At 39.3% G+C, this 23093-nt stretch overlaps 1 protein-coding gene across 29 annotated transcripts in view; it reads left to right on the top strand.

Annotated features, from left to right (window-relative positions):
* NRCAM (neuronal cell adhesion molecule) overlaps window positions 1–23093 on the top strand; it is a 331138-nt gene that overhangs the window by 261189 nt on the left and 46856 nt on the right. For 19 of the 29 annotated variants that reach the window (XM_043463091.1, XM_043463063.1, XM_043463074.1 and 16 more), the window contains 9 exons: window positions 1157–1341; window positions 3649–3780; window positions 13383–13526; window positions 14627–14738; window positions 16579–16745; window positions 17182–17329; window positions 19627–19751; window positions 20194–20223; window positions 21757–21858. In XM_043463091.1, coding sequence (XP_043319026.1) covers window positions 1157–1341; window positions 3649–3780; window positions 13383–13526; window positions 14627–14738; window positions 16579–16745; window positions 17182–17329; window positions 19627–19751; window positions 20194–20223; window positions 21757–21858 — 1145 coding nt within the window. The remainder of the gene's footprint in view (window positions 1–1156; window positions 1342–3648; window positions 3781–13382; window positions 13527–14626; window positions 14739–16578; window positions 16746–17181; window positions 17330–19626; window positions 19752–20193; window positions 20224–21756; window positions 21859–23093) is intronic. The other 10 variants (XM_043463085.1, XM_043463072.1, XM_043463080.1 and 7 more) reach the window with 1 other exon arrangement.

Here is a 23093-nt window from a genome sequence, read left to right as displayed (position 1 = left end):
GGGTTGCCATGCCCCGCTCCAGGGGATATATAGTTCAGTGCTTAGTAAATATACTGAATGGATTTTTATTTTACCCTCAGGAAAACCTTCTCAGGTCACCAGATCAAAACAAGCATTATTGTCTCCATTAAGGCAGTGGAGGAAACTGAGGCCCCAAAAGGCCAGAGATCCAAAATCAGAGCGCAGTTTAGGAGCAGGGCTGGGATTTTGAAGCAGATCTTTTTAACTCTAAGCCTAAATCTTCACTTTTCATCTGTCTCTGTAGTTCATGATTTAATAAGAAATATAGGTGAGAAATGGTTTAAGTAACATGTGAGTTGGGCCTACCTCTATCAATTGATATAATGTTTTAAAATATCACTAATAATGAAATTAAAATAACAGCACGATTCCTCTAATCACTTCATTCACATCATCAGATAGCCTGTTATAAGATAGGGAGATTCTTCCGTTTGGTATGGAAATATGTATAGAAGTTTATGGGCACAAAATCTAACCTTTTTAAAGTTAGCTTTTCTCTAACCTTTCTTCTTTCTCTAACCTTTCTCTAACCTTTTTAAGTCTGGCTGATTAAAAAATTGTAACTTGAAGGACTGCCCTGAGTGTCTAGTGGCAAAGAGTGCAGGGGGTTTGGGTTCAGGGAGCTAAGATCCTATATGGCTTATGACCAAAAAAACAAAACATAAAAACAGAAGAAATATTAGAACAAAATTCAATGAAGACTTTAAAAATGGCCCACATTTAAAAAAAAAAAGTTTTTTAGAAAATTGTAACTCGGTGTCATTAATTTCATGGTCATTCTTTTGGTTGCTATAGTCCAGTCATGCAAAATTTTCCAAGAGTGTCTCCTTGATCAGAACTTTAAGGGTAATAATTAGGTCCCTTCAGTCAAGTAAGTCTCACTGCCATTCTCAACAGATCCCTGAAGTCAGAGTTCACAGCGTGCCTTCACTTAGCACAGTTCTGCTTGTGTGAAAATGGTAACTTACAGACTGAAATGTAAGGTTTTGAGCATTGATTAATAGAAGTGGGGTGCTACTTAAAATATTTATCTGTTCCTCATGATCTTTATGTTTGTGACAAACTTTCATGAAAATTCACCTTCAAAAACAGGTGAATTTTTTTTCGTGATTCTATTTTCTGTTTATCTTATCAGGCCTACCCCAATTATTTACTGGATAAAAGAAGATGGAACACTCCCCATCAACCGGACATTTTATAGGAACTTTAAGAAAACTCTGCAAATCGTTCAGGTTACAGAAGCAGACTCTGGAAATTACCAGTGTATAGCAAAAAATGCATTAGGAGCCATCCATCATACCATTTCCGTCACAGTTAAAGGTATATCATTGTCTAAAACACATGGTTCTTGCCTCCATGAGAAGCCCTGAATCTTTCATTAAATGCCTTTAATTATATTCTTCAATAATAATAATGTAAATTTATATCAATACTCATGGTACCTTGAATCTCTTCTCATTGCCATTTATGGGGCATCTAAATCAGGTTAAAAATTTGCTCCCTCGATCTTCCTTGCAGAGGATTCCAGTTAATAAGTATTGAAAGAATGAAGGAAATAGAAAATCACCATTAGAATTCCACAGTTGTAACTGCTATAGGCAAGAGCCAATGATGAATGCTAAAATTACTGGATGCCCCCTTGCCTCTTCAGAGCAGTCCCTCAAAGTGATCTGAGAGTCCTGTCTCCTGGGCTTACATTGTAATAAAATATAACTCTCAAAAATAAATAAATAAAATGATAAAATTACTGGGTCAAACTTTAAAGAGAAACAGGTTGTTTGCATAGCCTCAAAGTGTTTTTTCTCCTCTTACCCACCCACATCCAGATTAATTACTGAGGTAGGTTTAATATATGTCCACAGGTTCTTCACTCCTCATCCTTTAAGGAGATAGAGCTTAATTGCCCTCCCCTTAAGAAGGGCTGAAGTTACCTGCTTCTAATGAATAGAATATGGAAAGCAGAAAAATAGTAACTTTACAGTGAAGAGAGCTGGCAGACATCACTCTAACCAAGTAATCAAGGTTCATATAACCAGTAATAAGCCATGTCAATATCATGTGCTCCCAGATTTAATGCAATTAGAAGGTTCCATCACCCAAAACCTCAGTTGAATCATGAAAAATCATCAGGAAAAACTCTAGTGAAAATAGGTGTACCAAATATAGTGGTTGCCAGTGGGGAGAGGGAAGGAGGGAGGGCAGTAAAGAAGTAGGAGATTAAGAGGTGCAAACTATGATTTCTAAAATAAGCTACAAGGAACTATTGTACAACACAGGTAATGTAACCAGTATTTGATAATAACTGTAAATGGAACATAATCTTTTTTTAAAAAGAAGTAATTATGATGATACTAATGATGGTGGTTGGATGGTGATTATAATCTAGCAATTCAGGAATTCTTCATTCAGAGGTCACTAAATTTGACCTTAGGTGGAAAAGCTTTTGTTTCTCTTAAAACCTTCCTATTGATCTGTATGAGAATTCAATAGTCACTGGTATAAACATTCTCTAGGAATGATGGTGTGTTGGAATGTTTCACAAAATATTTTGGTCACAGATAAGAAATGGAGAATGTGCCTTAGGAAAAATATGAAGATTAATCAATTTAGTAAGCTTGATTTATCCCTGAAAGAATTCAATTGACTAGTTCTCCTTTCTAAGTCTGGAAAGAAGTTCAAAGAAAAACTGCTTTATGAAATAAAAAAGAGATGATAGAAAACTTATTTATAGAGTTGGGGAAGTAATTAACATTGATATGTTTACACAGCTAACACACATATAATTACTACTCTCCATTTCTGTCCTGATAATGATAAAATGAGGATATTGTTCCTTGTTATAAAAAATGAAAAGCTCTTAATTAAAAAAAAAAAAAGATGTTCTACAAAATAACTTACTAGTCATCTTTAAAAGTCTCAGGTTCATGAAAAACAAAGAAAGACCAAGAAACTTTCAGATCAGAGGAAGCTAAGTAAGAAGATGCAACAATTAAATGCAATGTGATGTCCAGGATGGGGTCCTGGAACAGAAATAAGACAGTGGAAAAACTGGGGAAAGCCTAGTATAGTGTGTAGTTGAGTCAATGGTATTGTAGCAATGTTAATTTCTTGTTTTGGTATCTGTACTATGGTTTTGTAAGAAGTTAACATTAGAGAAAGCTGGTGAAGGACTTACAGGAACACTCTATACTAACTTGGCAGCGCTTCAAAAACTGGAAAGCTTTAAAAATTGCTTACTAATTTTATAACTGTATGTATTCTAAAGGGCTTAGAATTTAAATTCCTGTTTCGTATCCCTATCTGTACCTCTAAATTGCTGTACAACTTTAGAGAAATCTGTTACCTCTTTGATATCCGATCCATACAGTGTAGAACAAGACAATGATATTTGAATCAAAAGGCTCTTGAAATGATACATAGATGTCAGTGAGTCTCTTTAAACATTCTTTTGAAAATCTGAAGTGTTCTTTGAAGTATCACTTAGAAGTCTGTTCAGGCTAAAAAAAATGAAATTAACAAATGGTTTGCAACATACTTATTTTTATCATTAAGATGGTTCAGTGTACTAAATTTCCTAGAATAACTTACTTGATTCACTTTTGTGGGTTTTTTCCTTTCCTCATAAAGCGGCTCCATACTGGATCATAGCACCCCAAAATCTGGTGCTGTCCCCTGAAGAGGATGGAGCCCTCATCTGCAGAGCGAGTGGCAACCCGAAACCCAGAATTAGCTGGTTATCAAATGGAGTCCCGATAGAAAGTAAGTTTCCTTGGCTGGCTCCAGTCGCAGTGTGTTTTTAGAGCATAGTGATTTCTCCACAGGAGAAAAAGGATGATAAAATAACTTGACTTAAGGAAGGAAGCCATATATAAGTTACACGGAAGCACCAGATTACCTTTAGATTTTAATTTTTTTTCTTTAGGTATAATTTATTATGACTGAGTTGTTATGCTATTAACAGAACAGTATGCACTGACTGGAACTTTACAATTGTTCTTGCTTTTTGTGTGAATCGTAGGAACAATGACAGGGTGAGAAATAAACACCACTGGAAAGTTCACATTATCTTCTTTGTTCAAAATGTCAAGTGATGTGTGGAAACATCACAGGAGTTGGAGGAGGTGTTAGGGAGGCTAGGAATAGAGACAGTGGATATACAATAAGAAATACGGCTGTCTTAATTTAAAGAGGTTTTAAATTATTAGGCCCATTCCTAATAGAGCTCACATGTTCCCAAGTTCTCCAGTCTTGAGAGGTCACTGTTCCATTTAATACCCAAAGAAGAACACATCCTCTGACCTCAGTCGTATGCTGGATGTTCTGTCTTTGACCCGTCTTCCCTCCCCAAGTTTTACTGAGATCATCCTTGAGCAATGTTTACGTGATCTTAGCTGCCAAGTATCACCTCTTCTGCCACCTCCCCTGGACCACTCCAGCTCTCAGCCAGCTTCCCCAGGCTGCCACCCTGCTGCCTAGAACAGTCCCCCAGAGTGTAGCCATAGACTGTCCGTCAATCTTCTAAATCATAGCAAAGACCAGTTTTACAGAACTTGATTAGAAGCTTGAGTCTCATAGAAGGGCATTATAGCAAAGAAAAAAATTAAAATGGATATTGCATCTCCCTCCGCTTGGATTCCTAAGCCACGGCCATCCACAGAGAGTCCACTGCCTCTCCATTTTCTTGATTCCATCTACCACCAGCTGCTATTGACAGGAGAATCTTTGGACATTTTCCCCTTCTTAGAGAGAGAGGAAAAAAAGATTGGTTTCTGTTTAAAACCCCACATCAGGTTCACCCTCCCCATCAGTAGCATAATAATCTGTAAAGACATTCAGTAAAGACAACCTTCAGAATTACGATATAGAGCAGCTTGGCTCCTCATTCCTTCCAAAGTGAAAGTCACTCAGTTGTGTCCAACTCTTTGCGACCCCATGGACTACACAGTCCATACATATATTATGCAGTCCATGGAATTCTCTAGGCCAGAACACTGGAGTGGGTAGCCTTTCCCTTCTCCAGGGGATCTTCCCAACCCAGGGATCGAACCCAGGTCTCCTGCATTGCAGGCGAATTCTTTACCAGCTGAGCCACAAGGGAAGCCCAAGAATACTGGAGTGGGTATCCTATCCCTTCTCCAGCGGATCTTCCTGACCCAGGAATCCAACCGGGGTCTCATGTATTTCTGGCAGATTCTTTACCAACTGAGCTATAAGGGAAGCCCTTCATTGCCTCCAAGCCAGAATCAAAAATTGGTTCTACTCTCCCATACCCCAAAGATCCATTAAACTGTCTTTCCTGAAATAGTCTTCGCCCTAAGATGACTCTGAAAAATACTGGCAGATTTTAAACAGCCCAAGTTCCTGATGATTCTCACCATCAAGGTCTTAGTGCTCCAGGCCTGGGTAGAGTGAGAGACCTGCTTCTGTGAGTGTTTACTAGTAGTTTGTCACACAACACAGTCCTTATCAGATGCTCAGAATCAGACAGCCTGTGTTTACTGTAAAAGGAAATATGTTCCTTTTACAGATTTACAGATACAGGGAGAACACAGATACTAAGGAGTCCAGCAAAATGGGTTTGGATATTTCTACTCCTAATTTTAACTAGTATCAGAATCAGGAAATACTGCAGAATATTTTGTGGTTGTGCATTGGGAAGCTGTTGCCTCTCTCAGGGACATATGAGTGAAAACTGAGAAGTGGAAGGAAACCCAGAACTAAAAAGTAAGTTTTCTGGTAGGAATGTATTCAGAACAGCAATAAGGGATGGAGCATGCTCAGTGCTGTTGGTACCAAGTTTCGTAGCTCAGAGATTCTGTGCCAATTTATGGAAGGTTGAATGTACCCCTGAGATCTGGCCTCAGTGAAACTGACAAGTGGGAGGGGATATCCATCATTTCACAGTGGGGAAGCTGGGGAGCCAGGGAATGTTGAAAAGATAAATCCTTAAGCTCAGCAGCCAGAATGCAATCAGAAGCAGGGGGAAATTGAGATGTAGGTGGATCAGTGACAAAGTGATGAGGGGAGATAAAATAAGGAAGCTGCTCTTTCCTTCTGGTTCTCTCAGCTTGTGATCCTTCCAAACAAGGCATAGGTGGTGCCTCTCAGGGGACCTATAGCTCCAGCTGTATTGGGAGTTTTGCACTATTTGAGTATAACATAAATAAGACTGAAGGGTGTAATGTCCAGCACAGGGAATATAGCCAGTATTTTATAACTTTATTTGGAGTATAATCTATTATATTGAATCACTGTGTTGTACACCTGAAATTAATATAATATTGTAAGTCAATTAGACTTCAGTTTTTAAAATGAGCTTTGAAGTTGCATTCATAGACATTCCCCTTTAAATGAACTATTTAGGGGAAGGATCAACTATGAAAGTTTGGCACTTGGGGGATGGAGTGTAGGTCCCTGGAGACGAGTGGAACCTGTCTGCTGTAACCCCAGATCATCTGATTGGGTCCAGAGCAGAAAGAGTTAGAACAGAATCTCTCAAATTAGGTTCAAAACCAGTTCATTTCGTCCATCCCCGAAGTATGTCTTAAGAGGCTCAGCAGAGCTGGGATCAGAGATGACGATGCCTGCAGATCAAGGGCCCCTTTGCCTCTGCTGTGCCTCAGAGTGGGCACAGTGGTGGACAAGTAGGAAGAGAAAATGCCTTGCAGCCTGGCAGCAAAGCCAGGGACCCAGTGCTGGGAGCAGATGCTATCTGTTTACACCAAGGTGATGAGATGTGTATAAAGAAAGCTGAGCACCAAAGAATTGATGCATTTGAACTGTGGTGTTGGAGAAGACTCCTGAGGGTCTCTTTTACTGCAAGGAGATCCAACCAGTCCATCCTAAAGGAGATCAGTCCTGGGTGTTCATTGGAGAGACTGATGTTGAAGCTGAAACTCCAATACTTTGGTCACCTGATACGAAGAGCTGACCCATTGGAAAAGACCCTGATGCTGGGAAAGATTGAGGGTGGGAGAAGGGGACGATAGAGGATGAGATGGTTGGATGGTATCACCAACTTGATGGACATGAGTTTGAGTAAGTTCCAGGAGATGGTGATGGACAGGGAGGCCTGGCATGCTGCAGTCCATGGGGTCGCAAAGAGTCGGACACAACTGAGTGACTGAATTGAATTGAACTGATGAGAAGTGTCCCTGGAAGGTGTCTTCCTTCACATCTAGAGGCCAAGCTAAAATTGCATGGATTACTGTTTGTAATCTCGGAATTGAAAGCTGATGGATTTGAGGCACCTGGTAGGGACTCACAGCTCTCTGCAGGAGGGCGTGGCAGGGGCAGTACAGTTCCCCACCCCCCCTCTCAGCCACTGGTCCATCTATAGCTTCTGGTGAATGACTTCTTGGCTAGACCCTAAATCTGTTTTTTTAATTTTTAATTAATTTTTATAAATTTTCAGTGTTCAATTAAAAAATTTTTTTAATTGTATTCATGTATAGCTGATTTGTAATGTGTGAATTTCTGCTGTACAACAGAGTGATTGAGTTATACATGTGTATACCTTCTTTTTCATTTTCTTTTCTGTTACAATTTATCCCAGAATATTGAATATAGTTTCCTGTGCTCGACAGTTGGACCTTATTGTTTATCTAATCTAAATGTAATAGTTTACATCTGCTAATCCCAAATTCCCAATCCATTCCTCTGCGCTCCCCACCTGTAAGTCTGTTCCCTATGTCTGTGAGTCTTTCTGTAAATAAGTTCATTTGAGACACTGAGTCTTAAACATCTAGTTCAAAGTGAACCCTATATGCCCCCACTTTGCACTGACCTCCCTGATCCAAGATAGGGAGTAAATGAAGAAAACTGTCCAAAAATCTGTAGGGAGCCCCCTGCCTCTCCCCTGTCCGCCCTGCTTGATAGTTTACCTGTTAATTCAGAGGCCTCTAAATAAAACTGAGGTTTGGGGACCATTCTGGAAACAAGAGACCGCGGCTTGTCATCTGTAGTTTGCTGAGTTTGCAACCCACAGATGCATTCAGCAGTGATAGGGCAAGAACGAAGGATGCCAGAGAGACAGGAGAAGGCAGGAGAGAGCAAGATCTGCTACGATATATGACACAGAATCAGCATGATAAGGATTAAAGGGGGAGCCTGAATAGACCTCAAAAGTTAGCTGGGAGCACAGGCTGGCTTGCTGACACCTTCTGTCTAGGAGGTTGCAGAAACCTTGGCTGGCCCAGTTGCTGAGGGGCAGGGGCAGGAGCAACTGTGCTTCTGCAGTATCATAGAGCGGCGTCCTGCCAGGTGCCGGACCTCCCCACCAGCTGCCATGCAGCAGAGAACGTTATCGGAGGACCACAGTACCAGATACCTCCCCACTCCTGATTTGCAGACGGTCACCTAAGGACATTATCACTCTCTTCCCCCCACCCCACCCCCACCTCTGTAGGTTCTGGCTGCCAAGTGCACACCAGGACTGTAAAAGGAGAAGGTGGGTCAGGACAGGAGAGGGTCAGACCTGGGTTTTGTTAGCAAAATATAGTGTTGCTGGTTTGTGACTGTGCATTTCAGACCTGGCACCTACTGTTTTACAAAACTGGAAGAATTCATTCAGAAAGAGTCAGGGCCCTAATCTCAATGTCTTTCAAAGCTCTGTTCCCCCTAGGACTGGCCAGGTTATTTTAAACTTTCCTTGAAGCAAAAAAAGAAAAAGTATTAAATATGGAATTTGCATAAAATATGTTTGAAACCACCTGCAGAAGTCAAGAACACAGCTGCAGAGGTGCTGATGCCAAAAAAGAACTCCTAATTTTTATTGTGTGACCCACAGTGTCTGGGAAAGTGTGAAAATAGAACCCAGGACCAGAAAGAAAATGTCCAAGGTCAAGGCTGTGGACACCAAGATTCCTGACCGTGTCCTGGGAGAGAGTGGGAGAGCCTCTCGCTTGTAGATCTTTAATCATCCCCCTTGTGAGTTAAGGTAGATCTCTCGGATTCTTCCAAGTGGAGCGTCTGTAAGATCACACTGTTATCATGTTAAAAGTCCCCTGTTTTCTAAAAGATGAGAAGGGGATGGAATGAAGAGAATAAGAGTAGACAGAAGGCCTCCTCCTGCCACAGTTACATATTGGAGGGAGAGATTGAAAGACAGTGATACATAGTAAGCAGACAGAGGAACGGAGATATGGTCTAGGACTCCCCAAGATTCCACCAAGTCATGTTTTTCCTTTTTTCAAAAGAGCTCAGTGGCCATCCCTTCACAGGGGATGTAATACCTAGATGAAGAAGAAAATTCATCTCTTCATTCAGAGATTTGTTCTACATTATGGACAGATGTTCAGATTTCAGGAGGTGTTTATAAAGGAGACTAACTCAGGAAATCGGAGCAGTTATTGTACATTAAATAAACCAGTAAGTCTCTAGTTTCTCATCTTCGAGATACATGTACTTCTCTCTCCTTAGTCTGTTTCATGAAGTTCTTTTTAAAATAAAACTATGCATTCAATACAAAAATATTTTAAAATTTGATAGTATATTTTACTTGTATACTGGCACTTTTTGTTTTTCTTATTTTCTAAATGTTGGAAACATTCATGGTTTTGGCCAGCCATGTCAGGAAGGGTAGAATAAAAGAAAGTATTATTGGAAGACTGTCACCCCAGTTCTGAACCTCACCTTTGGGGCTTTGTACAGTGGTGATTTCTATGCTTTTAAGTTTCTTTACCCAGTGTGTATTTATAGCAATTGAAGTTGGTCTTCCTAGAATTAATTATTATTTCTGTGGGCAATTTGGGTTTAGATACTAGAGAGTTACTCCCACTCAGGAGCCAGGACACAGGATTCAAAGGCTTCAGATCTCTCTGCACCAGTGGTTTTATTCTTTGTCCAGTACCTGCTGAGCTCCCGTATGTCACTGTGACGGTCCCGGGTTTCCTGGTATTTCTTTAGTAAGTACTCAAGGAAAACCAAACCAGCATTTGGCTGGTAGACCAAACCCCCATGGAGAAATATCTGCTTATTTACTCTTATTACTCTTACCTAGAGGGCTTATTTGATTTCTAAATACATCACCAAAAATAAATATTTGGAGGCTGCTCCATTTAGCAGAAATAAGGCAGATACACTCAGAGGCCTCTCAGGTTAAAGGAAAAAAAACAAATTGAAAAGGGTTGATAGCAGGGTAAAAAACAAGCTGTGGGCTACATAAAAGCTGTTCTAAACGGTGTGTGTTGTGCTTGATGAACCCCCACTAGGGGAAGATGGTCCTACTGGCTTTGTGAGTTGAGCTGGTCTTCCATGTTCATGGCGAGGTAACTTTTTACTGTGGTTGAAAAGACACATAACAGGTCCTACTGTCTAGGACAGGGAACTATATCCAATCTCCTGGGATAAAGCAGTATAGAAAAAATTATTTTAAAAAGAATGTATATATGTGTAAAACTGAGTCACTTGCTGTATATCGAGATTGGCACAACATTGTAAATCGACTATACTTCAGTTAAAAAATACACACACATAACAGAAAATTTGCCATCTTAATCATTTTTAAGAGCATTACAGTACTTTCACACTATTGTGAAATAGATCTCCAGAACTTCCTCATCTTGAAAAACTGGAACTCTATCCCCATTAAATACACAGTGGTGTAGCTTTTAAGAGCTCAGTATTTTCAAGGAACTGGGAGGGACTCCCAGCCCTCCACTGCCTGGTGGGTCCACAGATGTGCAGTCAGAATGCACGTGGAGACAACTTCTGGGTCCAAAACACTGAGAATAACTGTCAGAGAAGGAGACTCCAGAGATGCTGCTCTGTCCCAACACACTGTGCCGAGACCGTGGAAGGACATTGCTGAGAATGTGTGAGTCAGAAAGGCCGAGATGATCCTAGAGTTGGGATGCAGGACAGGGAACACAGGCCTCCCTGAGGGATGCATTCTCAGGGTGCCTGACAGCCGGCTTCAGGTCTCATCCACTTCCTAGGCCAGTGTGGCATGTTGGTCCTCTGCTCTCGTTTACTGAGGAAATCTATACTCTGTCCAAGGAGTTAACTTGTATTTTTCTTCTGGTTGGAAGAACATGCTCCTTAAGGCCATTTTGAAATCATTAGAATCATAAACAGTGGATGTGAGCTAAAATGCCAACTCAAATTGTTTTTTGTTTTGTTTTGTTTTTTTCGGCCATGACACAGCATTCAGGATCTTAGTTCCCCAACCAGGGATGAACCCAAGCCCCAGGCAATGGTAGCAGGGAGTCTTAACCACTGGACCCAGGGAAGTCCGCCAACTCAGAGCACCGTGGCTCACTCCATCACTAGTTGAAGTAACTGGACTGTCTGAGACAATAGTCTTTTTTCCTTTTATTTATTTATTTATTTATTTTTGGTTTTTCTTTTGATTTGATTTGTTTTTATTTTTTAAAAAATTTTTATTTTGTATTGAGGTATATAGGGCTTCCTTGTAACTCAGTCAGTAAAAAGTCTGCCTGCAGTACAGGAGACCCAGATTTGATCCCTGGGTCAGGAAGATCCCCTGAAGAGGGAAATGGCAACCCACTCCAGTATCCTTGCATGGAAAATCTCATGGACAGAGGAGCCTGGTAGGCTGCAGTCCATGGGGTCGCAAAGAGTCGGGCACGACTGAGCGACTAACACTTACTTTATTGGGGTGTAGCCAGTTAGCAAACAATGTTGTGATAGTTTCAGGTGAACTGCAAAGGGAACCAGTCATACATACACATGTATTCATTCTCCTTCAAACACCCCTTGCATCCAGGCTGCCACATAATGTTGAGCAGCGTTCCTTGTGCTATACTAAGATGATTTTCTAAGTTAGCTATCAATTGTGATTGGAATGTCAGACATACAACTACATACAGAATGGTGTGATAGTAAATGTGTATAGTTTTAAGCCACTAAGTTTAGAGTAACTTGCTCAGCCTCAGTAGAAACAAATGCAGAATGAGATTGAGTGGGCATGATATTTTGAATATGTGTAATAAAACAAGGATGAATAACACTAGTGTGATGTCTTTTGTTATTTATTTTCATTAATAACCCACAGATGAGACTTTTTAAAGTGATAAAGGAGTCTAAAGGCAGTAATAAATATGTCTTAGGTGCCCATCCTTTTCCTGTCATCAAAGAGGAGAAATGGTGTTTAGAATGTAAGTATAGGCTAGTGAGTGGGTCAGGTTCCAAGAGCAGTTTAAGAAGAAGGGTGCTATTATTTATCATTTTAATTTATTTTATTGAAGTATAGTTGATTTACCATGCCACGTTAATTTCTGCTATATAGCAAAGTGATTCAGTTATACATGCATAGGCTTTTTTTTCTTATTCCTTTCCATTATGGTTTATCTGGGATACTGCATATATGGGTGCTGTTATTTAGAGTTGGTTTTGATCAGCATGCTGAGACCAATATCTAATACCCGTTTTAGTGCACTTTTAAAGCCATGTAAGGTTACACCCTAAGATTTAGTGTTCACAAAAATAAATATATGCTCAATACCATGGCATTTCCAAATTGTTGCTCATGCGTTGGTCTGAATTCTCTTATATTACCAACTTGTTCCATTCTGCTTTAGGTAGGATCAATTGTGGTCTTAACATGTTTTTTAGATACTTGAGAGATTTAGCTGAAACTGCTACCTTTAAGAGAAATTTCACACAGTTTATTTCTACTCCAGCTTCCCAAATTGCCAAAGCAGGAAAATACATATTTTCACATTTGACAATTAGCTCTATATTTATTTACATATCTGTTTCAGTAAGAGGCTTTTAAAATATACAAGTTCAGATGATGTAGAGGATTTTATATCTTTGGACTACTTTTTGCTATCTCCTCCTGGTGGCTCAGACAGTAAAGAATCTGCCTGCACTGCAGGAGACCCAAGTTTGATCCCTGGGTCGGGAAGATCCTCTGGAGGAAGAAATGGTAACCCACTCCAGTATTCTTGCCTGAAGAATTCCATGGACAGAGGAGCCTGGTGGGCTACAGTCCGTGGGATCATAAAGATTTGAATACAACTGAGTGATTAACACTTGATAATTAACTTTCCTTCTCATAAATTACAGTAATTTTTTGTGAACAAGGTAATGTTTTCCTGAATTTGTATTGCAATTTACACCTAACTTGTGGTTTTTTTCCCCTACCTCTCTCAAAATAATATTGAAAAGAACCAATCCATTTAAAACTGAATGGATATCAAGCAGATACCCATGCTGTTAAGTGATAACTAAATTCTGAGGAAGGAAATTAATGATTACTGCCTGGTTGTTGGTTTTCTTTCTTACTGCATATATACCTAGATCAGTCTTCTACTTACTTTAAATTAGACCTCAAGTTGTACATCTTTTAGGTAAATAGGAATGAATGTATACTTTTTGTTTTTATATCCAAACAGTTGCCCCTGATGACCCCAGCAGAAAAATAGATGGCGACACCATTATTTTTTCCAAAGTTCAAGAAAGATCAAGTGCAGTGTATCAGTGCAATGCCTCTAACGAATATGGATATTTACTGGCAAACGCATTTGTAAATGTGCTGGGTAAGCTCTCCCTTTATTAAAGACATGGCAAATTCAGTTAATGACCATTGTTGTTTTTCATTCATTCAGCAGAAATACATTAAGCATCTGCTATGCAGTGGCATAGAACTTGGAGCTGGAAGGGATATAGGAAGATAGATGAGATAGAATCTGATGGTTACATTGTGTCAAACCCCTCAAAAGGAAAAGGGGTTGGTTTGCTCTTAATAACTGAATGTGACTATTGTACCATCCTTAGAAACTGACAAGTCAAATGAAAATTTCATGATTGTGATTTTTGAAAATCAGTTGTTAATCATAATGTTTAGCACTGATCTAAGTCACAGATGTACATTTATTTATCAATTCATAATAATATGTTTAGAAAACTATGACATAAATGTTCTGAAGTGATTGGTTTTTGTGAACATTATATTTCCCTTATGGGACAAAAATGATTAAAATACCAGATTTGTTAGAAATAAAATTTATATGAGAATGGTTTTCATGATACCAAGGAATTATATTTCAACTCTTTAAGTGGAGTAGGCTCCCTTTCAAATAAAATTAAGGTCAGGAAGCCAACCCATATATTATATTTTTTCCTTCATGCTTGAAACTAAGGTTAGTAAAATCACATGAAGAGCTGAGCCATCATGATGTTGATGGATGTACAGGAAGCAGTTCCAATTCTGGTTGTGTTTTGAGTCATCAGCATTCTGCTTTTTTCTGCCAACTTGTGTGTTCTGATGGGCCATTCAACAAAAATGTATTTAGTCATTATTTTGTGCCAGATACTGTGCTGGTTTATGGAGAGAAAACAGTAAAAAGTCCCATTCCTTGCCTGCAAGGAACTCACAGTGTAGTAGGAGATATAAAGAAATCAGTTGTTACAAACTATGCCTGAATAAGATGCAAACATGAGGCAGAGGGAGAAAACTTGTGTTTTTCCACCTTGAGTGACCAGTAGGGTCACACCTGCCTGAGAACGTAAGGGGAGAGATACATTGGCTGTGCCTTATCATGAACTCTAATGACCTTAAAAAGATGCAGAAATACACAGTGGGCTTAAATGTTTATTTTATCTTAATATTTGCTTTACCTTTTCACAACGTTTTTAGCTGAGCCACCACGAATCCTTACATCTGCAAACACACTCTATCAGGTCATCGCAAACAGACCTGCCTTACTGGACTGTGCTTTCTTTGGGTCTCCTCTGCCTACCATCGAGTGGTAAGTAGTGGTCCTGTCTGTTTGTCATATTTACATTTGCTAGAGCTTTCAGATTTCTCAGTGTGTAGGGTTTTAGTCAGAGCACAGATAGGAGAAAAAGCAGGGAAGAATCCATCATCTTATTAATTATTAAATGTGTTCACAAATATTTATTAATGACTTGCTTTATGCTAAATACTGTCACATGGATAATCTTCTTGGCAGTATGCTTTGTCCACCCTAGAGGGATATATAAATGTTTTTGAAAAAAAAATTAAAATTACAGTGTCACAGTATCACCTGGGATGTCATGATTGATGGCTGGAGAGATAGGTTGAGGGACATTCCTTGATCCTAAAATATCATCTGAGGTGAGAGCAGGGTCCATAAGCTTAAAAACAGAATTTGCTATTACCAGTGTTCCCCTCCCATGAGCGTGCTGGCTTGGATCCAGCCAAGCTCCCACCGTGTCTTTCACTCCCTCTTTAGACCATTCCATTTCACATATCCCTCCTGGTACTAGTCCTGTTCATCCTCCCAGCTTGCTTTAGCCTGAGCTGAAAGAGACAAGGCCAAGAGAGGCAACAGGGCAGAAAGAATGAGTGAAAGAAAATTGGAACATTCATTTATGGATCCTCTGTCAGCTGGCAGACACTGTGTGGGACTCTACTTCTTGCTGTGAGATTAAAGCCAGGTATTGGATTAAAACACAAACACAGATGCTTATGTAGAAAATTTCCTAGCAAAGGAGAAGAGTTAATGCTTAGTCTTACACCTCTTTTCATCCATCCTCACTTCTTCTGAACTTTTTATTTTGTGCTATGGGTATGGTCAGTTAACAATGTTGTGATAGTTTCTGGTGGACAGCAAAGGGACTCAGCCATACATATCCATGTATCCATTCCCCCCCAAGCCCCCCTCCCATCCAGGCTGCTATATAACATTGAGCAGAGTTCCATGTGCTATAACAGTAGGTTCCAGTTGGTTATCCAATTTAAATATAGCAGTGTATACATGTCCATCCCAAGTGAAAGTCTCTCAGTCTTGTCTGACTCTTTGCAACCCCATGGACCTGTCAGGCTCCTCTGTTCATGGGATTCTCCAGGCAAGAATCCTGGAGTGGGTAGCCATTCCCTCCTCCAGGGGATCTTCCCAATCTGGGGATTGAACCCAGGTCTCCCACATTGCAGGCAGATCCTTCACGGTTTGAGCCACTAGGGAAGCCCATCCCAAACTCCCTAACTGTCCCGCCTGCAACCATAAGTTCATTCTCTCAGCCTGTTAGTCCATCCTCACTTCTCTTGATGCTAGCCCAGAGGCTGAATGTAGATGTACCTTACATGTATGCTTTTTTATTTTTCCTCTCTGAATATTTTTCTATTTATACTCTCAAAAGTACAACCCTTGTAACCTTGATGTTGAAATCTCTGCAGATGGAGTTACAGACACATCACTGTAGGAGGAAAAGGTCAAAAGGAGCAGTCTTCATTTTGTCTGTTTTTTCATTTATTAGAGATAAAATAGATAATAATGTGGTTATTAAATTAGGAATCTCTCATAATGAAAATTATCACTCAAGTATTTAGTATTATCACCCTCATTGTTTAAGTACCATTTATCACTGAGCCCTCCAGTTTGACATCCTGTCTTTGCATTGACCCCCCTGCCCCAGCCCGCCTGACTGACAGGCATGCGGTATGCTTACACAGATTTGAAGTCTGTGAGCATCATCTGGTAATGCAGATTATGATGTGTTGACCTTGAACAGGGCATTTTATGTCTGAATTCAAACTATGATGTGTTTTTCTTCTCATGGTTTTTTCTTCTCATTGTTTTTCTTCTTGTGGTTTTCATAATGAAGGTTTAAGGATGCTAAAGGAAGTGCTCTTCGTGAAGATATTTATGTTTTACATGAAAATGGGACTTTGGAAATTCCTGTGGCCCAGAAGGACAGTACGGGAACTTATACATGTGTCGCACGGAATAAGTTAGGAATGGCCAAGAATGATGTTCACCTGGAAATCAAAGGTGAGGCAGAGGTGGCAAACATTTTTTATGTATTATGTGACTTTGAGCAAATTCTCCAAGTTTTTAAAAAAATTTATTTTATTGAAGTATAGTTGATTAATAATGTTGTGCTAATTTCTGCTGTATAGCAAAGTGATTCAGTTATATATATATATATATGTGTGTATATATGTGTATATATATATATACATTCTTTTTCATATTCTTTTCCATTGTGGTTTATCACAGCATATTGAATATAATTCCCTGTGCTCCACAGTAGAACCTTGTTGTTTATCCATCCTATATGTAATATTTTGCATCTGCTAATCCCAAACTTCCAATCCATCCCTCCCCAACCCTCCTCTGCCTTGGCAACCACAAGTCTGTTCTCTATATTTTGATTTTGTCAAATTCCCCAGCTTTGGCAATGGATAACAGTAACTTTCCATTTCAGATCCAACACGGATCATTAAACAGCCTGAGTATGCAGTTGTGCAAAGAGGGAGCACTGTGTCCTTTGAATGCAAAGTGAAACACGACCACACCTTGATCCCCACTGTCACGTGGCTGAAAGACCACGGGGAGCTGCCCAGTGACGGAAGGTATTTGAAGACAGTGCCTTTCCTTTCTCATCCTTCTCTCTTTAAGCTGCTCTTAAACTAGAGGTTTATTATATAGTGACTTTTTTTGAAGATTTGTTGACCATTTTTAAAGCCTGTATTGAATTTGTTACAATATCGTTTCTATTCCACGTGTTTTGCTTGAGGCATGTGGGATCTTAGCTCCCCAAACAGGGATCGAACCCTCACCCCCCTGCCATGAAAGGCAAAGTCTTAACCAGTGGACTGCCAGGGAAGTCCTTCTATAGTGACTTAATGGTTATGTATCTAAAATTTCTGCTCTCTCTTCAAAGTAGATTGTACATTTCCTTTCCATGCTGTAAATTGTTCAGACCTGGAAAGGTATCAAGTTATGGAAATAAGACCCTGAGAATGTTTGTCATATTTGTGTGCTGGTGTTCTCTGTAATTCAGGATGCACAAATTCCTTTCAGATCTTGGACAATGTCCGTTGTTTTCTGCCATGTACAGTGCAGTCTCAACAGATGTTTTCATTCCCTTTTACAAATAAGCAGAAATGTGATCTCTTTAATCATCAGAGTGTGCCTGAATCCTCATCAGTATTTTACAGGACTCTAGTTTTTATTTGGATGGGGAGTTTTCTTTTCATTTTACCTAAAGCCAATAGAAGGAGGAGGAGAAAAATAAAACAAGTAAAGAATTTGAAAGAGCCTGAGCATGCTGCATTCCTCTAGCTTGGAATGGAGGAAAGGTCATGCCCATTTTCAGGTGGGTTTGGTGAAGTACACAGTTGGAACGGGAGAATTTTAGCAGATACGGGGGGGCTACAGTCATCACCCCAGTGGGAAGGAATGCTATCTGCTGGTAGAAATGGTTTCTGTGGCTTTTTTTCAACTGTGCCTTAATGGTGCCCTCTTGCCTGTAAATGTTGCTTAAAAGAACTCTGTGGCCTTTTCTGTGCACAGGGTTTCTATCTAGTTCTGTGCTTCAACTGGTCAGTTTTATCTCTGGGATCTGAATTGATAAAGATGAGAAGGACGGATGAAGAAATGACCATTGGACTAAGTTAGCTAAAGGTTTAGCTTGGAAATCCCCTGTGAAGACAGTTAATGATTTATGTGGCTTTGTTAAAATCACGCATGAATCCTATTTGCACAGATTTTTGGCCTACTGGGTAAACTGTCGTGCTTACAAGAAACTTATAGAAAATTTTTCTTAGTGATTGGTGATCTAAATATTCCTGTTTCTAGTGATAAACCTGATTGGTATTGTTTGCATTTATTTTCTTCTATTGCAAATCATTTTTCCTATTGCAAATTATGCATGTGGAAAAATGATACAAAGTTTCTGCAGTAAATGATGAATTCTTTACCCATAAAATAGAATGAAATAATGTCATTTGCAGCAGCATGGATGGATCTAGACATTATCATACTAAGTGAAGGAAGCCAAACAAAGAAAAATACCATATGATATCACTTATTTATGGAATCTAGAAAAATGATACAAATGAACTTATTTATAAAACAGAAATAGAATCACAGACTTAGAAAACAGACTTACAGTAACCAAAGGTGAAAGGGATGGGGGTGGAGTAAATTGGGAATTTGGGATTAACAGATGCACACTACTATATGTAAAATAGATGAACAGCAAGAACCTACTGTATAGTACAGGGAATTATATTCAACATCTTGTAATAACCTATAATGGAAAAGCATCTGAAAAAGAGAATATGTACATATATATGTGTGTGTATATATATATACTCTTATTATTTATATTATTATTCATTTATATATATTTAAGTATATGTATATATATGACTGAATCACTTTGCTGTATACATGAAACATTGTAACTATATATATATATATATACTATAACTATATATACTTCAATGAAAAGTAAACAACAATAATTATAAATTACTTAAAATATACCCTGTTAAAAATTGAGCTGGATGAGTGGTAGTCTCAGAAGCCATAGGAAAGCCCTTTAGTCAGGGTAACTGGAACTGCCCCTACCTCAGCCCCTGGTCTTGAGGAAGTGCCTAAAACTCCAGAGTCATGGTTGAAAGCCACAGGACCAGAGGACTTGCCATCATTTCAAAACAAGCTTCTCATTCGTTCAAAGTATTTTCCAACTATAATCATTATCAAAGTGACATGTATTGTTCAGGATTTCAGCTCTGATGTGCTGCTAATCTTTATCATCTTTCCCTTCTATCAAATTCACCGTTGTTCTCATGCCAGTAAGATGGTTATGGGGTGTGGTTGGGTGTCCCGTTCAGCCGCTCTGAATGTGTGATAATTGCAGGTTCACTGTTGACAAGGACCATTTGGTGGTCGCTGATGTCAGCGATGATGATGGTGGGACCTACACGTGTGTGGCCAACACAACTCTGGACAACGTTTCAGCCAGTGCTGTGCTTAGCGTTGTCGGTAAGAACTAAAACACATATACTACAACCGGCTACCCTGTTTTAGGCTGAAAGGAAAAATTGTCAGTTGTAACTATTTTCTTCCTGTTACAGTTTTACCATTTTATAGGTGAGTTAAATACCCACATTTTTTTTGAAAGATTCCTTTGAGGAAATAATTCCAGTATAAATGTACCCTGTAGCAGCTGGCATTAACTGGAATTAAAATGGTGGTTATGCATATTAGTGATATTTTTATAAGACAGAGCAGTTAATCTACTTTTATTTAAAATTGAAGAGGTTTTACCCCCAAATTGTCACTGTATGTTTATCAATGCCATGCCTCGCAGCTAAACATAAGGCTCAGTTTTATAATCTTAATCATGCTCAGTCCTTGTCTTTTTGTGCTATATCTTTCCATTACTAATTTTGATTAAAATCATTTATATTACTGTCCTTTCTAGCTCCTACTCCAACTCCAGCTCCCATTTACGGTAAACTAATATGAGTCCTTTTTCTCTGTTATCTTTTGAACAATTTCACACATGCAGAAAAATTCCTTTACTTTCTTATCTCCATCACGTCATTGCGTTTCTTTAAGGAAAGGGGCTCTGTCAGATGTTCAACTGTGTTGTCCATTTCCTGCTGTGAATCATTTTTTCATTATAACCCTGGAACTTCTCACTGCATATATTGCCACTCAATTCCAAGTATTTCATGTGTTATTACAAAGTCATTGAATTTAATGAAAGTCCCTGTTTGATATCATTTCTTTGTAAAGTAGCATAGTGCTTTTCAAAAGCTATTGTCCACATTTTACAGACAGGAAAAGCAATTTCATATATCATTCCACAAATTAGATCTTCAGTCTATTAAAAGTTGTTCTGGAAAGCTAAATGTTGTTTGGGGGTTCCCTTTTCAAGAAATTTACATAGGAAAACAATGGATGTCTAGAACATTTGACCTTTGTGTCAGAGAAAGCCACCAATTCACACTGTGTTCACAGAAGATAAATCACTAAAGATAGACAAAAAAGAGGACACTTCCATATCATGTTGATTTTTCTGAGTTGGAAAAATAAATCTGAATTTTTTTCCTGAAATCTTCTTGATTAAAGAACCCTCATCTTTTTTTCAGTGTTGAATACAAAAATTAATTTTGTGGCAAAAACTCAGCTGGATTTTACAGATACCATGAATTATACTATAGAATACCTGTCCTTTATAGACATTTACTGCTTCTTTACTAGTATCAAAGAAGTGCTTACATTTTTATATGGCTTCTGGTTTGTCCAAGAGCCAGAGTTACTGCCAAGAGCAAGGTCAGCAAAAGACCCAAGCGGAACATTAACTCTCTGGATTTCAAATGCACCATTAGAAAAGGGAGACGTGCTTCTGGGACACCTTCATCCTGACAGGTGTCTATACCCTGGTGTCCTCTGAGAACAAACACACCTCCCCACATGCCTGACTAGTCCTGAGCATCCACAGAAGGTATGCATGCTGAGGGCTAGCTGCATAGCATCCATTTTATAATTCCCTTAAAAATATGAATATTCTTCAGGTGCCCCCAAATCTGTAGCTTAGCATGTTTCAGAAAGAATATTTGCAGCTTCTTTTAACAGTACATGCATTTACCTGTATTTTGTTTTTCAGCATTTGCCATTCTCTGTTTCCCATTTGTTAGAAATTCAGCTTCCATATTATTGTTTCTGTTTGTGCTCATCTATGTTTATGAAAAGACGCACACTGAGAGTGCTGGAGAACCATACTTGTCCATTCCACTGGCTTTGGTGACAAGGGGCTTAGTTTCACTTGAAAAAGATACAAGCAGAGCTCATGGAGCGGTTCTCCTGGACGTGTGTGTGTGTTCCCAGCAGCCTCAGCTGTTTTCATTTCCTTCGGTTGCATGCTCATTGGCCGTTACGTGCTCTGTGTCTTTAAGAGTCCCCTCTGTGAGTAGTAGCACAAGTCACGGAGAACCTCAAGGTCAGATGGTTAACTGTGATGTATGTGTTTGATCTACAGATGTCCCAAATCCTCCCTTTGATTTAGAATTGACAGATCAACTCGACAGGAGTGTTCAGCTGTCATGGACCCCAGGCGATGACAACAATAGTCCTATTACAAGTATGTGATATCATTTGCGTTTTCACTGGTAAACTTTATGATTATTTTCAAAGCATTCTGTCACATGCAATTGAAATTTCCCACAGAGATATTTCCTGGCATGCTCTGCTTCATTTCTCATGGAACCAAAACATTTATTTATGGCTCACCTCTTCTCAGAGCTGGAGTCATTCTTGGTTACAGTTTCTGGTTTGGGACACTGATGGATAAAGATATTAATTAAGTGAATAGACCTGTCCTTTTGTGTTAAAGATCCATAAGAATCACCCTCAATTTCTACCAAAGTAGGAAGACATATTGCAAGATATTTTGCCCATTAATATGGGAGAAAATAACAGAAAGACCAGTCCAAATCTTAGAAAATTGAGACTTGGTAAGTAAAGTGACTTTTCAAACTCTCAACTGGTAACAGAACTCAGTGTAGACATCTGAGGTGTCTTTCTTTCCATTAACCCTTACTATAAAGTGACACATTCACCAGTGTTAACTCCTCAAACTCCTCACTTTGATGACATCAGCCTAGAGAGATTATTTGGGAAAGAGCCCATGGAAGATAAAAGGGAGAGAAAGCAGGAGTAGGCAGGAAAGATCTTCAGATTGTAATGCAGGTCTGATGTCTGTGAAAGGAGAGAGGAAGGAGGAGCGTGTGGGCGAATTCTCAGACTCCAGCACAGATCGTCTCCGCCAGGTCAGCAGGGACCGCAGGGGGATGTTCCGCAGAGCGTGGGGCTGAGTCTAGGGCCCTCACTGCGCTCAGTCGCTGGGCTAGCTCAGGTAGAGAGTGGCCTCACGGGAATGCCGCAGCTGGTAGAGCCTGCTGTTGACATTCCTGGTAGTGGGTTCTCTCTCGAAAGAGATCTGAGTGGTGCGTGTATATGTGTGTGTACATATACATGTATACATATATATATAGACACTGTACACAATAATACAGTAATAAGTTTTTTTATCTTATTTGTGTCCTCAACTAAAATATACACTCCATATGGGCAGAGATTTTTGACTAACTTGTTTCAGAAGAATGTGTGATACATAATAGGTACTCGATAGATATTTGTTGAATGAATGAATGAACGAAGAGTAGAAATGCCTTGAAATCTGATGGGGTCATTTTAACCTGGGCAATAAAAAGTCTGTAAGCATCCTCACCAGCTAAGTCTGGCTAATATACTGGATGAACAGGAAAACTTGGCATGAATGAAGTGAGTGTTCTGATCAAGGACTGAAAATCCATT

The sequence above is a fragment of the Cervus canadensis genome, chromosome 3 (genome assembly GCF_019320065.1).
Source record: "Cervus canadensis isolate Bull #8, Minnesota chromosome 3, ASM1932006v1, whole genome shotgun sequence".
Classification (NCBI taxonomy): domain Eukaryota; kingdom Metazoa; phylum Chordata; class Mammalia; order Artiodactyla; family Cervidae; genus Cervus; species Cervus canadensis.
This window is presented reverse-complemented; position numbering and strand designations above follow the sequence as displayed.